General features: G+C 37.6%; 1 protein-coding gene and 1 long non-coding RNA gene across 2 annotated transcripts; one reads left to right on the top strand and one right to left on the bottom strand.

Moving 5' to 3' along the window:
- Nucleotides 1–839: 839 nt before the first annotated feature.
- Nucleotides 840–7,844, bottom strand: LOC113302896 (motile sperm domain-containing protein 2-like). The gene is made up of 8 exons (XM_026551861.1): nucleotides 7,707–7,844; nucleotides 7,425–7,577; nucleotides 6,964–7,110; nucleotides 6,571–6,723; nucleotides 6,188–6,310; nucleotides 5,939–6,047; nucleotides 3,637–4,813; nucleotides 840–2,047 (listed from the first exon to the last, which is right to left on the bottom strand). Exons 2-6 carry the CDS (start codon nucleotides 7,494–7,496, stop codon nucleotides 5,970–5,972), a joined length of 573 nt encoding a protein of 190 aa, XP_026407646.1. The 5' UTR covers nucleotides 7,497–7,577; nucleotides 7,707–7,844; the 3' UTR covers nucleotides 840–2,047; nucleotides 3,637–4,813; nucleotides 5,939–5,969.
- On the top strand, nucleotides 4,308–5,921 carry LOC113302897. Its single transcript, XR_003337178.1, has 3 exons — nucleotides 4,308–4,449; nucleotides 4,706–4,867; nucleotides 5,430–5,921. It is a non-coding gene; the product is annotated as an uncharacterized LOC113302897 (long non-coding RNA).
- Nucleotides 7,845–17,257: the final 9,413 nt, after the last annotated feature.

Here is a 17,257-nt window from a genome sequence, read left to right on the forward strand (position 1 = left end):
CAGTGGCGGCGGCGGCAGACTAGTGGTGATGACGGCGACGGACTAGTGGTGGTGGAGGACTGATGGTGGTGTAATGGTGGTGGTGAAGGAGTGGTGGTGGAATATTAGTGGTGGTGGTGGTTGGTAGGTGGTGGTCGTTGAACGGTGGTGGTGGTGGTGGTGCTAGTGGTGGTGGTGAAGTGGTAGTGGAAGAAATTTGTTCCATTGTGAAATAAAGAAAAATATTATATGAGTGAGGGTATTAAGGTAATCTAATTTTAAATGGATAAGGTTTTTAAAAAGTAGAGACATATTTATTGTTGTATAAGGATATATTTATTGGGTGTCAAAAGTAGGGACATCTAAATAACATACCCTATAGTATAAGGAATATCTGACTCATTTTACTGCGAGTCTAAGTGACTACTGTTAAAACATGTAAAACTTCGTGATCACAATTAGAATATGAATCTATTTACAGGGGGTTAGTCCTCGAGTGAGTTGGGGGGAGTTGAGTGTATTTTGAATCTTAGGGATTTTGAGAGAGTTTGAGAGAGTGTATGGAGTTTGAGAGAGTTTGGTGTTTTTGAGTTCAAGAAGTTTGGGGGAGTGTAGGGAGTTTGAGGGATCTTATTAGAGGGAGTTTGCGAGAGTTCATTCTTAACTCATTCTCTTTATAAGAAACAACAAATCCTCATTTGCAAGTAAAAATGATCTTTAATCAAAAGAAAATAAATAAATAAAAATGATCCTATAAACCATTGGTTGTTATGAGTACAATTAAAATCACTGAAACTGAATATAGGTTGTAAACTTGTAGTCTAACCCTCATAACTCAGATGGACCAAATAAAAAAGATATATACAAACTAAATTCTTCCATTAAGCCATACTCATCATTCGCTGAATTACACAACCTTACGACAATTTAGCTTAATACCCGGAAGACTAATATTGTATTCCCACAAACACATTACGCATGGTTTTAGAAATTCAGTGATCAACTTAGAGCAACTCCAATTCAGCTTCCATATGCATGTTATGATTGCGGTAGTGAAAACCATTGGCTAATCAAATATCACTGGAACAACACCCCCTACAAAAAATAATGCAGTGAAAGATTAAAGTTAGCACAACAAGCTAACTGGTGAAGAAAAAAAATAACCTAATGTGTTTGTAGGGGTTACTTATTACCTTGTCATAGGTACTGCCAACGAAAATGTAAACATGACAACATTATACGAAGCAAAGGAAGGAGCAATTATGAATGGATCCATATTTCAAATATAACAAAGAGGGTTTTCACGGTCAAACCATTCACATACTTATGTCTTTTTTTACACTGCAATTTCTTGGATGGCTTCCCATCTGAGTCAAAAGATGCAAGACACTTGACTTGGACCCATGCTTCCACCCTATACACAAACACATTAGTGTTTTTCTCTAGCTTGTAGTGCTACCCCTTGTTCTGTCCAGTCGCACTTAAATTATCAATTGTTATGCAAATTCACTACAATCTATCGTAAAACGAACCATCAGAATCTATGAATTATGAATACTCTTCAGTAATACCACATTTTAGTGAGCAGTGATTTAGTAATTATGTTACTAGTTTGACATGGAGCACAGACTTGTTACTATTCTTGTACTCGAATATAAGTAGTTTGATCGGTTCCAAAAGATGGTTAAACTGAATTAGAGTTTAATCATAACATGGGTTCCAAAAGAATTGAAAGTGTTCCAACCTGTCATAACAACCTGAATTAGAAATACAACAACCTGTCATAGTATGTGTTCCAAAAGATGCACACCAAGTTACCATTGGAGATGCTCTTATAGTGCATCTGTGGAAACAAAATAAAGCACCTTAATTTAGAAATTCTAGCAGGTTGCGTATTTCTATTTCTACAAAAAATAGAGATCTTAAGAGTTTATGTACCTGATCCCGTGGTAAGCATATGTTAATTATATTGTGTTTTCTTTATTAATCCAAAACTTTAAGTGCAGTGGAATAGATAAGCCACATAGGTCGTAGCTTAGATCAGTTCAGCCAGTTTGGAGCTTATTTGCTGCAACAAATTAAGCAATATAATAGATAATAAGTCAGTAGATAACATGACACAGATTCTTTTTTTTTTGTCAACGAGGAGATGCTATACTAGTGTATAATGGGATCTAGTGCTCAAGTGCAGGCAGTTGGAGTTGCTGCTGTTGTCTTAGGTAGTGAGCTAGGTCAGGAAGATCGAGAAGGATTACAAGGAAGAAGCAGATGATTAAGCTAGGTGGTGAAGTTATAATCTGGCAGAGAAAGTGGTGCAGTTATTATTGAGCTGAACTGCTGGTGGTGTTGTTATGTTATGGAAAATGGCAGGATATGGATCTTGAGGTGCACTTACTGATCACAGAAGCAATGGCCTATAATTTGGTTGATGCAATGTTGGAGTCTTATTGAAGTTACAGAAGCTGATGGCCTTGAAGAAGTGCAGACGCAATGGGAAAGGATACAGCCTGAACTAATTGTACTACCTGAAGTAGATATATGTGTAGGATGGAATGGATGATTGAGCTGTGCAGCTGCAGTTGGAAATGGAAGTGCTAAATGGTGACATTGAATGTAATGGCCTGAGTTGCTGTTATTGAAGCTGAAATGTATGCTTAGGTGAATGAATGTGGAGGATGCGAAGGGCTAAGTCAGGCTCAGTTGAGGAAGAACAAGCAGTAGGAGATGTAGCTGCAGCTGACAGTTGCTGAGCAGTAAGGGCTTTAGGTTTCTAGAGGTCCGGTAAGAAGAGATTTTAGCCGGGAAGCTTAACAAATAGACAAACCAGCAATATCCCGTGCCTCTTATGGATACAGGTTACAAATGATGATCCTATTTTCTACATCATAATCATGATAAATACTCGACATCGTACAAAATGGGAAAAGAGGAAAGTCAGCAGAAGCAAGGCCATACATAAACAGGAGATGTAAGAAACATTCAACACCAATTAAAAGGTTTCACGCAACTGGCGAATCAAATATTCACATGAAACATGAGATTACAACACAGTTTGAAGTTCAGCTCACTTTTTCATATGAACCGTAAACAGTTGATAATTTTCTTTCACAAACTCTGACTGAACTATACATCCCTGTAGCAAACCCAGAAGTTTCAAATTCCATCTTATTTGTTTTTCCTTTTTATTTGTTTTTCCTTTTTAGTAGGCAAGTGCTTAAAGGGAAAGTTTGTTACACCATTACTTATTTTGCAAACATCTAGTTGAATACCAAAATTTGAGCACGAATCATACCTAAAATTAAGACACATGAAACTCTCAAGCATCAACGCTACAGAACACTCCAACATTGAAACCAAGATCATTCTAGTTCATAAACTAAGGATGCATAAAACACAACAGGTATACATGCAACAAACTTTTTGATCAAATCCTCATACATCAAAATTACTGAAACCAAGATCATTCAATAGTTCATAAACTAAGGATGCATAATAATACCAGCTTAAAGAAACGGTGGTTTTGATTGTTTATATAAATCCTTTACTTTTACGGAATAAACTCTAAAAACTGATATTACACAAAACAAACTATAAACAATCAAAACAAACAATCATGGAGATCAAAGAAGAAAAAAAAAGATGAGAAAAAAAGCATACCTGAAAGTTGAAGCGTTTCCTCTTCTTTCTCCTATGTTTTTCTCTGACCAAACTCCCTCCCAAATCTCTACTCTTTTGAGAGATTTGTATACCGGCAAAAATACACTATCAACTCTCCAGAACTCCCCAAAACAACCAGCTCTCTAGCATTCTAGGGTTTTACCACTAACAGGGAGTTCAACAGTGTTTTCAAACTCTCCCACGACTAACGTGGTTTTCTAGGGAGTTTGGGAAACTCTTCTGAACTCTCCCACGAACGGGGATTTTGAGAGACTCCTTCGAACTCCCCCACGACTAACAGGAAAAAACCCAACTACACCCAACTCCCTCAACTCCCTTGAGGACTAACACCCCGTTAGTGTTTTTTACCATGACTTCTTCCTGGTTAGGAAACAAAACCAATTCCTAGATGAACTCAATTTCTTCCTGGTTAGGAAACAAAACCAATTCCTAGATGAACTCAATGTCAATCATTCATACAACCTATAAATATCAACTCCCCGTCGTTATTCTCTTCCATTCGTAAACTTTTGTTCTTCCTTCCCCTTTTTTTTCTTTCTTTACAATCACAATCAGTAGGTCATTCCTTTTTAAACTTGCTACAAATTGAAACGGAGATGACACGGACATCTACACGTCTACTTTAAGGTCAGGGAATAAGAAAAAGTCAAGAAAAAGAATAACCAGAACCGAATCATCAACAATGGCTGATGTTAAGACATGTTATAGAGGGGGTATGCATGAAGTTCTTACGGAGATATTGGCGAAGGTGGCTTCTTCATCATTGGTTGACCACTTAAACGTCAACCAAACGTAAGCAATATTTTCCATGATTCTTTTCTTTCTTTGCTGTTTATCTTTATCATTTTTTTGGGTGTGATTAAGATTCATCTGATAGCCTCTTTTATTCTTATTGCCTTACAAAACACAAAAACAAAGTTGAGTCCAATTGAAAAAAAAAACAAAAACCAGGAACAATGTTGGACACTTTTTCTAACTCTATACCTTTAGGAATATAATTTTATCTTGCGGACATCAATATGGATTCTTATCTGTCATCATATTGCAGTTGCAAGTTTTTCCATGAAACTGCACAGGACGATTTTTGCTCCGACATGCTTCCCTTGATGAACTCCCAGTAATTCAATGGACCTCGAAGGCGGAGGTTGCATCTTTCCTGAAACGATGTGAACATGCTCAAAATCCAGAAGTTCTGTATAGACAAGTAATGGTATGTATTTGTTTTATAAAACATTCTCTTGCTTGTTGTACTAAACACTAGTGATGGTAAATCAGTTTACGGGTTGAAAAAGGGAATACTTGGAGATCTTTTCAGTGATATATCTTTGATCTTTTCAGTGATATATCTTTGCCGGACTGACAAGAAATCAAGATTTACATTAGGCTGACATAATCAAGACCAAACTTCCTGATTTTGTGTTCCATTTTGCAACTTTCTTCTAGTCATTAGATATCTTATAAGCTTGCGGGTCTTATACGGATCCTGTAATCTTTCTTGACCACTCGTTGAGCTTGCGGGTATACCAATTAATCTTTCTTAACCTAACTCTTCTAAGATTACTTGGGAGTGGCTATTCCTTCGAAGTTCCATAAGAAAACCTTTTGAGCTAATAAACCTTTGAATCCTTTTGCAACAAGGTCCTTGGGGTCAATCAAATTGAAGACCACCTATTGGTGTGATGGCTTGTGCGAACAGATATTAATATACAGGACCCACAATTGACACACGTCTCAATTTGTTTTAACTTTTTTTATTTATTTTTTTGTCTTAGGTGGAGTTCTTTTATAACAACCAAATCGAGTTAGGGCGGGAGTTATTGCAAAGATCATCTAATTCTGGGCATACAGTTGCCACGTATGTTCTAGGAATTATATTCCTTGATTCTGGTGATCATCAATCAATCCTTAGAGGGAGAGAATTATTGAACAGAATATTAATAAAAAGATCCAATAACAAGACATCGAGAGGTGAAGATGTTGAAGAATGCCGAAAGAAATCAAGGAGGGTTGTTAGGCAATTGTGGGTTAACAATTCTCTTAATCCCTCACAAAGCCAAGCTTGCAATAGTTCAAGATACACAACTGGTCAGAAAAACATAAATGGATGGTCGTCGAATTACGAAGATATGTCGGATTGCAAAATATGCAGATGCAACCGCGAGTTTTCTCATTTTACTAAAATGGTACTAGGTGTCAACCAGTTAGTCATGAGTCTCGTTGTAACTAATAAACAATTTTCTTCAAATGGGTAGTTAAACTGATTATATGGCATACAACATACCTTCAGAATGTCATGTGTGTAGATTGCTTAACTAGTCTCTGAAGTTTGTTGGTACTGTCGTTTCAGTGAAGTATTCCTTCGGTACCGTATCAGCAGAGCAAAATCTCACCTGCATATAAAAACTAACCATATTACCAGGCATAATAGAAATATACATCCATCATCCAACGACATACATACATTTGGAGCATTACTGACCAAGAACATAGTATTAACAAACTTGCAGAGGTAGATTTTAGTTGAACTTACAAGAGAAGCATGTGATCTTAATAGGGGCTTGATTAGCTGCCAAAGCGGAAAAAACAAGAAGGGGGTATCCACAAACAGAACCTGTCCCAACCGCTTTGGATAGTAATAGTAGAACACATCAAACTGTGAAATAAAGAAACAAGCCATAACATATTTGACATCATCAAGTGGATGGTAGAATTCAACTATATAAAGTCCCTAACGCGGTTGACTGTATATATATTATTCATTTTATAGTGCAATGATACAATGCAACCAGAAACTTCTATTAATTGGTTTTCAAGATGAAATCATAACTCTACGTCAAAAAAGAAGAAGAAAGAACGAAGAATGAATATAGTGACTGATCGAAAATTGTGAATCCAGATATAAGTTAACATTACCAGAAACCTCAAAAATTCAAAGTCAGAATTCTCTGTGCCAAATCCCCGGAAGTCAAATATTCCAAGTATTTCTTCTTTCCCATCTGGGAGTCTACTTAATGCCTTCTCAATCAGAAAAACGCAAAGCTTCTCATTCTCAATTTGATCTTCCTTCTGCAACCACATCATTGTTGCAATATCATTATAGCCGCCGCAGTTACAAGAAAACGTAATATGACAGCTTAAGAAACCCCCAAAGAAACAAGTAATATCAGAGAACCATGAACACTGATAACACAACAAAAGATAAATTTCAATGCTATAAAGAATACAACGTTTTCTTGAGATCACTAATTTATATATATCCATGATACTAAGAACAGTGTACATAGGGAATTCACTTTTCAGTCTTACATCAGGAAAATGCTTAGAAGCCACAACCACAAGTACCGGCATGCCATTGACATCAAGACAGTCATGCACAAAGGCTTTCCCAGTTCGAGCTAATCTCTCCACAGACTCCTCCGACAATTCTGAAACTTTAAACTCTTGACGCCATTTCTAGTTGGGTCAAGGATGAATACTACAATTTGCATGAATGACTGAAAAGAAAGTAGAGTGCTAAGAGAAACTGTAAAATCAAAAGCCAATAACGAAAATTGCCACCATATTTGTTAAGCTACTTACAGAATACTTGGTTCAGGTAATTGAATATAACAGGAATTTAACTACTTGAACCAAAAATAATATTAATGCTAATGAAATCTTTTTCCATGCAAGACAAAATTTCTATGAAATTTTCAAAACTAATCGAAGCAATCAGTCCAAGTGCTATTTAATACTAAAGAAATCATGAATAAGGTTGTAATGGATACAATGGCTTTAGTCAATTTTGAAACAGATTCCTCAATGTCAAATTTTCTATCTTTGAGAAACCAAAGAATCATATCTTCGTCATCTCTTCCATTCTTTCCAACTGGGAGATTTTTGTAATCTTTCTCAAGAGTTTGTTTTACTTACATTACCATCTGCAGAACTTAAAAACATAGTTCCAATAAATTCGTACACAACTTATTCAAGAGCTCTATGGTATAAAATTGAGTTCCCTGAAAAGATAATTGCATGTTACTGAACTAAGTAGAGAATAATCCAATTACCTTGTGTGGTTCAACTGGTTCTAATTTTTCATTCTTAATTGAGAATTTGCGAACCGAAGAGGTTGTTTATTAGTATGATGATTTGGATTTAATAAATGGTGACGAAGAGGGTGACTCAGACGGATAGCCATTTCTCTCTATCTTCTTAAACTCTATCTCTCTCCCTCGCTCGCTCTATCTGCGTTTCTCCTTTGCTTACAAATCTAATTGAGCGGCTTCTCTAGGATTCCTAATGACTAGGTGGTTAGTTAAGGGGGATTTCAAGGGCATGTCATACTTTTTTTCTTGGTTGTAGAGATGACTCAAAAATATGTGAGTCAAACGATTAGTCCCATGAATCAGGGATATTTTGTTCTCTGACTTAAACGGGTCCAAATCAGAAATTAGGTTTGAGATAAGTAACGAGTTAAATTTGATTCAAACTAAAATACAAATAGTCCATACTAAGCATCTTTGGACAATCATAGATTTGTTAATGAGGATTTTCCCTCAGGGCTTTCATGTTAGGAATACAACCTGCAGACCAAAGTCGTCAAACATCAAAGTTCTTTAAAGTCCACATTTATGCGAAACAGAAAGAGACCATGTCATCCCCTTTTACATATCGGCACCATCCACCTCATCGCAAATCTTGAATCGTAACCCTTTTAAAAACGTTTAAACCTTAACATGATTTTTTGAAACTTAACACATAAAACTACGTAATTCATGTCTTTTAAAAGTTCATGTTGACTTTTCATACCAGAACAGTTTAAATGATATTGCATGTTGCATGGCTTCTTCTCCAAACAAAACTACGTCAAATATGAATAATTCTAAAAATAAAATCGGCAGAAAAATATTTAGATTAGAAAAATAATGAATATAGGAAGAAGAGGAGACCCTAAGGCAATTTCAGAGACCCCAAACAAAACCGAAGAAAAAAATGTCCAAAATGAAACAAGCACCTAAATAAGTAGTTTTATGAAAAGCAAATTATTGAGACACTTAGGAATTGGGATTACATCCATTTTTGAGCTGATTTTGTTGAAAGATGTCTTCCTGCATAGCTAAACACTAAAATTCCACAAAAGGAAATCAGTTATAGCCTTATGGCGTAACCACAATTACTTTGTGTTATATAGTGAAGTCTATTAGCATTACTATACATGTCATCATGTCATTACACACCTTTTCACACTAATCGGTATCTTTTCATATCCGGTACATCTTTGCGATCAATTAATGCTTGATTTATTAAAATCGGATAACGATGAAATAAAAAGGGGTACATCAAAAATTCGGTGGTGTTAAGGGAAAAGATTACTGATTACATATATTAATGAACGCAAACTTTTCAGAAGAAAAAGTAAAAAGAATTACTTTGGGAATAATACAATCATGGGGACTTACAGATTCCTCAAAGCAAATGTATGCATCACGAGTAGTATGAGGAATATTACAATCTTGGAGACTTACTGAAAAAGCGGGGTACAACAACCACCCCCAATATTTCGCTTAGCAATCTGTATGGACTAACTCCAATATACTTTCAAGAGAATCAAGTAAACTCAATCTTAATAAAGTATATCAAAGAGTTACTTCTCCCTTTCTCGATTCAATTCTTACTCAAGCAAATAGAAATCTGCGAGTCTAATTGAATACGAGAGAAATCACTTGAACAGTGCCAAAGACCAATGTTCAAGGATCAATCAATTTCAATCAACAACCAAAGGTCGGCTTTCCAATTGATTGATTCAAACGCACAACCTGTGATATTTCAATTATAAATATAAACAATATAATGTGGAAACAGAAATAACACAGACATCAGAATTTTGTTAACGAGGAAACCGCAAATGCAGAAAAACCCCGGGACCTAGTCCAGATTGAACACACATTGTATTAAGCCGCTACAGACACTAGCCTACTACAAACTAACTTCGGTCTGGACTGTAGTTGAACCCCAATCAATCTCATACTGATCCAAGGTACAGTTGCGCTCCTTACGTCTCTGATCCCAGCAGGATACTACGCACTTGATTCCCTTAGTTGATCTCGCCCACAACTAAGAGTTGCTACGACCCAAAGTCGAAGACTTGAATAAACAAATCTGTATCACATAGAAAAGTCTACGGTAATAGATAAATATGTCTTCCACGGAAATACCTACGAGTTTTGTTCCGTATTTTAATAAATCAAGGTGAATAGGAACCAATTGATAAACCAGACTTATATTCCTGAAAAACAGCTCAGTATTATCAATCACCTCACAATAATCTTAATCGACGCGGCGAAAGAAGATATTTCGGAATCACAAACGATGAGACGAAGATGTTTGTGATTACTTTTATATCTTGCCTATCGGAGATATCAATCTCAAGCCAATATTTGTGATTGTACTCGGACGATAGAATCAGCAAGTTCATATCACACAACTACGAGAAAGTAGTATCGGTATGGCTTCACAATCCCAATGAAGTATTTAAGTCGTTAACCTGGGTTTTAAGAAGAAACCAAAGGTTAAAGGAGAATCGACTCTAGATTATACAACTAGTATCACACGGAAGGTGTGGGGATTAGGTTTCCCAGTTGCTAGAGTTATCCTTTATATAGTCTTTCAAATCAGGGTTTGCAATCAACGTTAGCTTAGTAACAAAGCATTCAATATTCACTGTTAGATGAAAACCTGATTACATTCAAGCTAATATCTTTCAACCCTTAGATCTAAAACCTAGATTGTTACACAGAAATGAAATGTACGATTTTAGGTTTGTGCAACCGTATCCAAACATGTACATCCGTTGGATCAACAATAGTTAACCAAATGTTTAGCCGTATGATCACTTTCATATTAACCATATTCTTCTTCACCATAACTAGTTTAAATGACTCAAATGAACTAGTTGTTAAATTGCTTAGATCTTATAGAAGTATACAAGACAAAATCGAAGCAAAAACGATTCGATTCACTCGAATCGATTCATGAACTTTATAGCCACGGTTTGCAAACTTTCATTCCTTAGTTAATATAATTAAGTTCACGAATAATCGTTTTTAGAAAATAACCAACCTAAGTTCGAAGACTGAGTTCGCGAACTTAAGTACCCGGAATGAGTTTACAAACTTCAGCAGATCTTCTCGGGACGAGAACCTCCGACAGTTCTCGGACTGAGTTCGCGGACTTGGTTTCGGTTTTCCTGAGCAGCAAAGTTCGCAAACTTTGATTCAAGGAATAAGGACTTATACATATATGTGTTACCACAACAATTTTTATATCCATCAATGGTTATATCTTCTAAACTCTCATTCCAATCATTGAAACATTCTTAGAGGACGTTATATAGTTGTTATTCACAAACTAATACGTCAAAGCCATTTTCAAGTGATTCAAACATAATATGACTTTCGTCACTAGGTAAAGATGAACTTGGCCAAAGCGAAAGCTTACCAACACATATTTCGAGAAATAGATAGGCGAGATAAACTTGGATCGAAATAGCAAATGTGTATAATCAAAGTCTATATAGCAAAACGACTTTTGTCTCAAGATAGGAGATAGAGTAGATATACTTTTGAGTGATAGATAAGTTCAAGTATCCACATACCTTTTTGTCGATGAAGTTCCACCAGTTCCTTGAGTAGTTCTTCGTCTTGTATGATGAACGCCATGGAGTTCTTGAGCTTAACTACACTTTCTGTCCTACTCCGAGATTTATCTATAGTAGACTAGAAATCAATACTTATAGTTTTGATCACTAACATTGACAAACATGCTTTGGATATCAACGCATGCGAGTTCGACCGAGTAGTGCTCTAACAATCTCCCCCTTTTTCAATTTTAGTGACAAAACTATCATACATATGGAATACAAAAGTAGATAAATAAACTTTTGTAGCTCCTCTTCCACATACCTAATCTTCAATATTATTCGGGTATTAACATACAACATTAGTTGTACATTCTCTCGTTGGAGCCTTTTTTGACCCTCCATTGGACGCCCCTTACACAAACCATGTGCTGGTTGGAGGATTCAGCGTGCCGGCTAAGTATGAGGAGTTGTACACCAGAATATGGAAGAAACATGGCCACATTGCCACCTTCAAGAATATTAAGAGACGTTTTTCATTGGTTAAGCGCATTGAAGAAGCTCTATCTTCCATTCATGATATGTGCAATGTGACTAGACGCAACGTTTCTGAGGAGATAGTCCAAAGATGGGAATTCCATCGAGACGTGTTCGTGAAGTATGAGTTTAACGCCTCCTGGTTCTGTGAAGGATTTTCTAAGGTCCAAAAGCTGCAAGGAAAAATGGATGATGTTCCCTCCATGGACCTCATTACTCAGCAAGAGGCAGAAGTCGAGAGATTGTCCCAGGAGTTGAAGCTAAAGCAGACCCCTCTCCAGAACATGAAAGACGCTTTTTCCAAGAAGGACGAGTTGTTGTTGGATGATTTCCCTTGAATTATTTATGCTTTCTCTTCTATTTCTTAGGTGTCTTTGAGTGACGTGAGGAATTCCTTTCATGGTTTGATTTTTTCTAGTTTTTGAACTAGCAAGTGATTGTTTTTATGAGGATATTTGAATTTGATTTTGGGATAATTCATGAGTAGTTTTCTGAGAGGAATTATGCTTGGCTCGACCATTTAGACTGAGATTCTGATTTAAGTAATGTAACTTATAGAAATTGTGCATGTTGCATGAAAATTGCAAACATTACACGAAAAGGGAAATATAACGTGGAGATCGAAAATGGTATTAATTTCATTTTGAAAATGGGACGTGTTCTAGTCCCCAACAAATTTCTAAGAGGTCTCTCGTACACAAATAATCATTTAACGAGACTTACTTGTTGACAAGGTTCCAACGAACGAAACTGGCTCTCCCAATCAATTGCTTAAAATCAGGGTTGCGACTTATGTTATTGTAACATGCCTCTGCTAACGACCTATGCTAATGAAAAGTCCCCAGCTAATTCGATCTCTCCTGTGAAACTACGCACGTTGGCTTGTGGAGAGAGGAAAGATTCCTAGTTTTTAGGCGCAACTCCCCTGAATTAATTTTCTCTCAGACAATGCGTTTCATGCCGTTGCATTCACTGGTGGGGTGATGGATGAATCTGTGGTAATGTCAATATCTTGGATCAGTCATCTCCTGATCAGTTGGTGGATGCTATACAGGAGGTAATTGAACTACTCCATCTTGCACCCAAACTTCTAGCAGCTCCAGAACCTTCCTCATAGGAAATGGGAAATGCGGGTACCCCGGGTCTAGCTTTTCTTGTATTTGCAGCTGTTGTCGTGAGAACTCTTGCGAGATTTGATACGAGTCTTTTTTCGAGAGCGGAGTTGAGGCGTGAGTATGTGTCGACATAGACGCAAATCGCTTAGCTTGGTGGTTTTGATGAAGTGAAACTTCTCTCGAGGGCCCTGCATCGATGACCACAACTCTCCGACGTGGTTGAACCGAGTATCGTTCATTAGTGAAGCTCTTGTCTCCATGGGGGTCTTGGAAAATTTCCCCTTCCTCAGGCGCTTCTCTGCTCGGTAAAGTCAGGGCGGTCGTAGCTGCGGATTATTGAACAACTCTCTGAACTTCCGCAAGGGTCTTGAGATATAGACTCTCCAACAGAGTTTCGTAAGCCAGTTCTCTTCCCTTATTCTGCGGATATTGTGATACTCCTGATGAGTTCTTTTCCTTGTGAAACTGCTTCGGCTCTTTGTTATCGACTGGATTTTGTTGATCGTTTCCTTTCGGTTCATGTTCGATGTGATTACGTATTCCGTCTGCATCACTGTTGGCGTAAACACAGACTTCAGATAAAGATCGGTGTCATCTTTATCGTTGATGGTATTATTCGGGCGGACGCTTGCCGACTTCTTCCACAACCGGTTTACTATACTTTTTAAAAGACAGAGCGTCTCGTCTTGTCGTCTTGCGATTTCATCCTGGTTTGCGAGGACATCTTCTAATATCCTAGTCATGCCTTCCATGGTGATTGTGCTTCGATCGTTTATGGCTTTCGGAGAATTTGGCTGGCGGAGATACATCACATAGTGGAAGTTGAAACTGGTGATTGAAATGAAATCGGGTTAACAAATGTGTTTAGACCTAAGATCTGCCCTCTTGAATTTTGAGAAGATTGAAATGAAATTGAAAATTGATCTTGCAACCGAGAGATTAATCTCCCACTGTGGTTGCCAGTTGTTTGAGGGTAAAAACTGGTTCTGCTGTTTTTGGTAAATTTGGGGTGTGTTGATGAGAAACGAATTCAAACCCTAAACAAATGCACTGCACGGTAGTACTTTTGAGTTCGAGAGATAAATCTATAAGACTCTGGCCTAAACCAAGAAATGGTCGTTCCAGATTCAATTCGGTCACAAGGTGAAGGAGAAGGGTTGATCTTAGGGAGGAAAGCACATAAGGTGTTTGAGATCAAGGTGTGGTTGTTTAGTGACTTGTATCAGAAAATGGTTTCTGGTTACTTGTGTTGATAACACTTGTGTCCCTCCTGTCGAAATAGATTCAAAAACTATTTATACAAGTCATTTGAGCGCAACCCTGATCTCGTAGGAAGTGTAGAAGATTAAGTAGTGGGGTTGTATAAGAGGTGGTGATCATCACGCGGTCACATATTCACCCACTACTCTCATGTTTGTTAACCGTTCCTCCCTTCCTGACATGTTCTCTTAATGGGCGTGTTGCACGCCGCACACTGTAAACCGCCAGACCAGTACCCCAGGTGAGCATCCCCCAGTTAGTGACATGTTTGATGTCTCGAGTAAGTGGGTTGAGTCGTGGGACTCGTTGTTGAAAGAAGCACACGGTGCTTAATGCTTTTTGGTTAAATAACAAATTATTTGTGAAACCAATATTTATAAGTATTGCTTATAATCGATGTTTACAAAGCATCGCTTTCGAATAAGCAGCTGAAAACAATCGATGTGCTAGAAGCATCGCTGTTTTTGAGATCGATCGAATCAGTCACGGATTGAGCGTCTTAAAAAAGTAGCACGACCGGCCACCTTTGGGAGATCGTTCGAGTGCCCTATCGGCGAACTGCCACTTGGTCGATCACTCTCTATGGAGGAGTGATGGTTGGTGGTCACAATGATACTTTGTTAGTTTTCTGAAAATAAATCTACACCGTCTAACTAGGCTAGCGAAGTTGGATGGTCGTGATCGATTTGCGGCAGTTATCTACTGCCGTTGACACGATTTTTAGGGTTTTGGGGCCGAGCGGCCAACCCCTTTTGGGCGAACGATTCGAGACACTGCGTACTATTTCGAGCAGGTCGATCAACCTCGTGCAAAGATGGGTTTCCGGTGAGCATGTTGACATCTCCTGGCCATCTAAAATTAGATTTAAGACACTCAAATCAGCTGGAAAAGATGGATGGTTGTGATCGTTTTGCGGCAGTAATGTGTTGCCGCAAAGTGATTTTAGGGTTTTTGAAACAACATGTTCACGCTACTTTGTGTAAGAGATTTGATATGCTCTGGTTTTGCAGTAGACAGGTCGATCGACCAAGGGAGGAGTTGGGCCAACGGTGAACACGTTCTCACCTCTTTGATCGCTCGAGATGCGATCCAAGCCGTCCAATTAGGCCGGCTAAGTTGGACGGACGCGATGCGTTTTGAGACCCCTGTTGTCGGTCTCAGCTCGTTTGAGCTATTTTCAAGTGGCGCGAACATTCATGTTTGGGTCAGCGTTTGAAGAGATTGTGAATGAACTACATAGGGCTCGATCGACTAGGGCACTAGTGGGCCCGCCGGTGGTCACTATGGTGATTGCCCAGTTCTGCTAGGAGTAGTCTAAGCTTGTTAAACAACGCGGATAAATCGTGTGGCCGTGATTATTTTTTGAGACTGATATGAACAATCCAGATTTTCCTTAAGGAATTTAAGCGTAATCGAGCTAACTTAAAAGTGCGTCGATACGAAATTCTCTTTGTTAGAGAGTGATGCAGCCTATGTGTGTACTTCCATGGAGATCTCAATACTGACACTTCGGGAGATTCATGATACTCTGCTGAGAGTGAACATCAACCGTCATGTCATGACAATATTGAGAGTTCGGCTGGGAACATAGCATGGGAAAATAGTAGACAAGTCATGTATTAGCGAATAATGCTGGTAAAAAATAGAATTCACAGAATATTTGGGATTTCTGCAACACGCACCATTCTAAGTGAATTTCATATATATATTGAATTGCTCAATAAGCGAAGAGATTTTTTGCACTCATCACTTTTAAATGGCTTTATCCCCTTGCAGGACGACAACTTATTAAATGCAGGGTTTTACAATTTTAGCCCTAAATCGAAAACCACCATCAACAAACTGAAAATAGAAGCTACCATGCACCTGTGCCCTTGATTTTATGTGCTTTTCTCATCCAAAAAAAAAATGAGCACGGAAGAAGATGAGAATGCACAGTATTGATACAACTAAGTTGTATCGGAGTAAGCTTTTTCTAGCTTACAGCGAGCATCATAAACATATTTCATGTTTCTCCTTGGGAATTTCTGCCCAAAATATTTTCTCCCAGAATAATGATCTTTTTTGACTCTAGAGATATGATCATGTGGAGAAGATGTACCGATGTGGGAATCTTCAGGGATAGTTAAATCTCTCTTAGTTCTATCAATGAGATTTTCATAATATTTTCTCATTCTAAGGATTTCCTTATGATGCACATCAGCATGATTATCTGAAACAATTATGAGAAATCCCTAATTGTTTCCTTTGGCAGAGAATCTCTCTTTCCCTTTCTTCTGGAGTCGTTCTTCATCAAAACAAGAATTGTTTCGATATGGGTTAGGAGTAACTTTCTTCCAGAAACGATTATCAACTCTTTCCTATTTTTGAGTTGACCTTATCGGGTAGTGGCACAATATGTATTTATACTGAGGAATGGTCTTTCAGTTTTTTAAGACAAGAAACTTATTTCAATATTCTTACCATCGTATGTTGAAGAAGTATAAGTTTTTTTTCAAGTGATTGAAAGTTGTATTCCTTAAGATCACTTTCATGGAATCGGTTCAAAGTTTCCTTTGCACAAGATTTCGTTTGATCATCTGTAGATTTAGAAGATGGTTTCTTATCCTCTTCTGACTTGATGTAGTTAGGCAAACTACCATCATCTTGATCTGTTTCAGATGTGACTAAATTGGTTTTATCACAATCTGTAAAAGTCGAGCAAAGACTTTTAGCTTCCTCAACATCAGAAGAAATCACAACATCATCATTAGTCAGAGTCATATGACGTGTCTCTTTATCTTGACTAAGAGATTTACCAAAAGCTTCTAATTTGACAGTGAGTTTCATATTCTGTTTGGATAGAATATTCAGTTGAATGTCTTTATCTCTGATCTCATTCTTAAGAAGTGATACATATGTATCTTCCTCTCTCCAGGAACTAGTGATCCTCAAGAAGGATTGAGCATAAAATTGTAATTTATGAGGGATTACTGATTTAAGGCGGTATTAAGTAAAATAAATTCCTAAGAGGTTTGGGAAACCAAACCAAAGTAAGGAAGTATGCCAAGATAAGGAAATACTTCTAGAC

This window comes from Papaver somniferum, chromosome 8, assembly GCF_003573695.1.
Source record: "Papaver somniferum cultivar HN1 chromosome 8, ASM357369v1, whole genome shotgun sequence".
NCBI classification, from domain to species: Eukaryota; Viridiplantae; Streptophyta; class Magnoliopsida; order Ranunculales; family Papaveraceae; genus Papaver; species Papaver somniferum.

Excerpts from the sequence above, each read along its gene's own strand:
- LOC113302896 (XM_026551861.1), bottom strand. The coding sequence starts at position 7,496 with ATGATTCTTTGGTTTCTCAAAGATAGAAAATTTGACATTGAGGAATCT. Across the intron at positions 7,111-7,424 it reads CAAAATTGACTAAAGCCATT|AAATGGCGTCAAGAGTTTAA; the intron begins GTATCCATTACA and ends TGACCCAACTAG. Across the intron at positions 6,048-6,187 it reads TAAGATCACATGCTTCTCTT|GTGAGATTTTGCTCTGCTGA; the intron begins GTAAGTTCAACT and ends TTTTATATGCAG.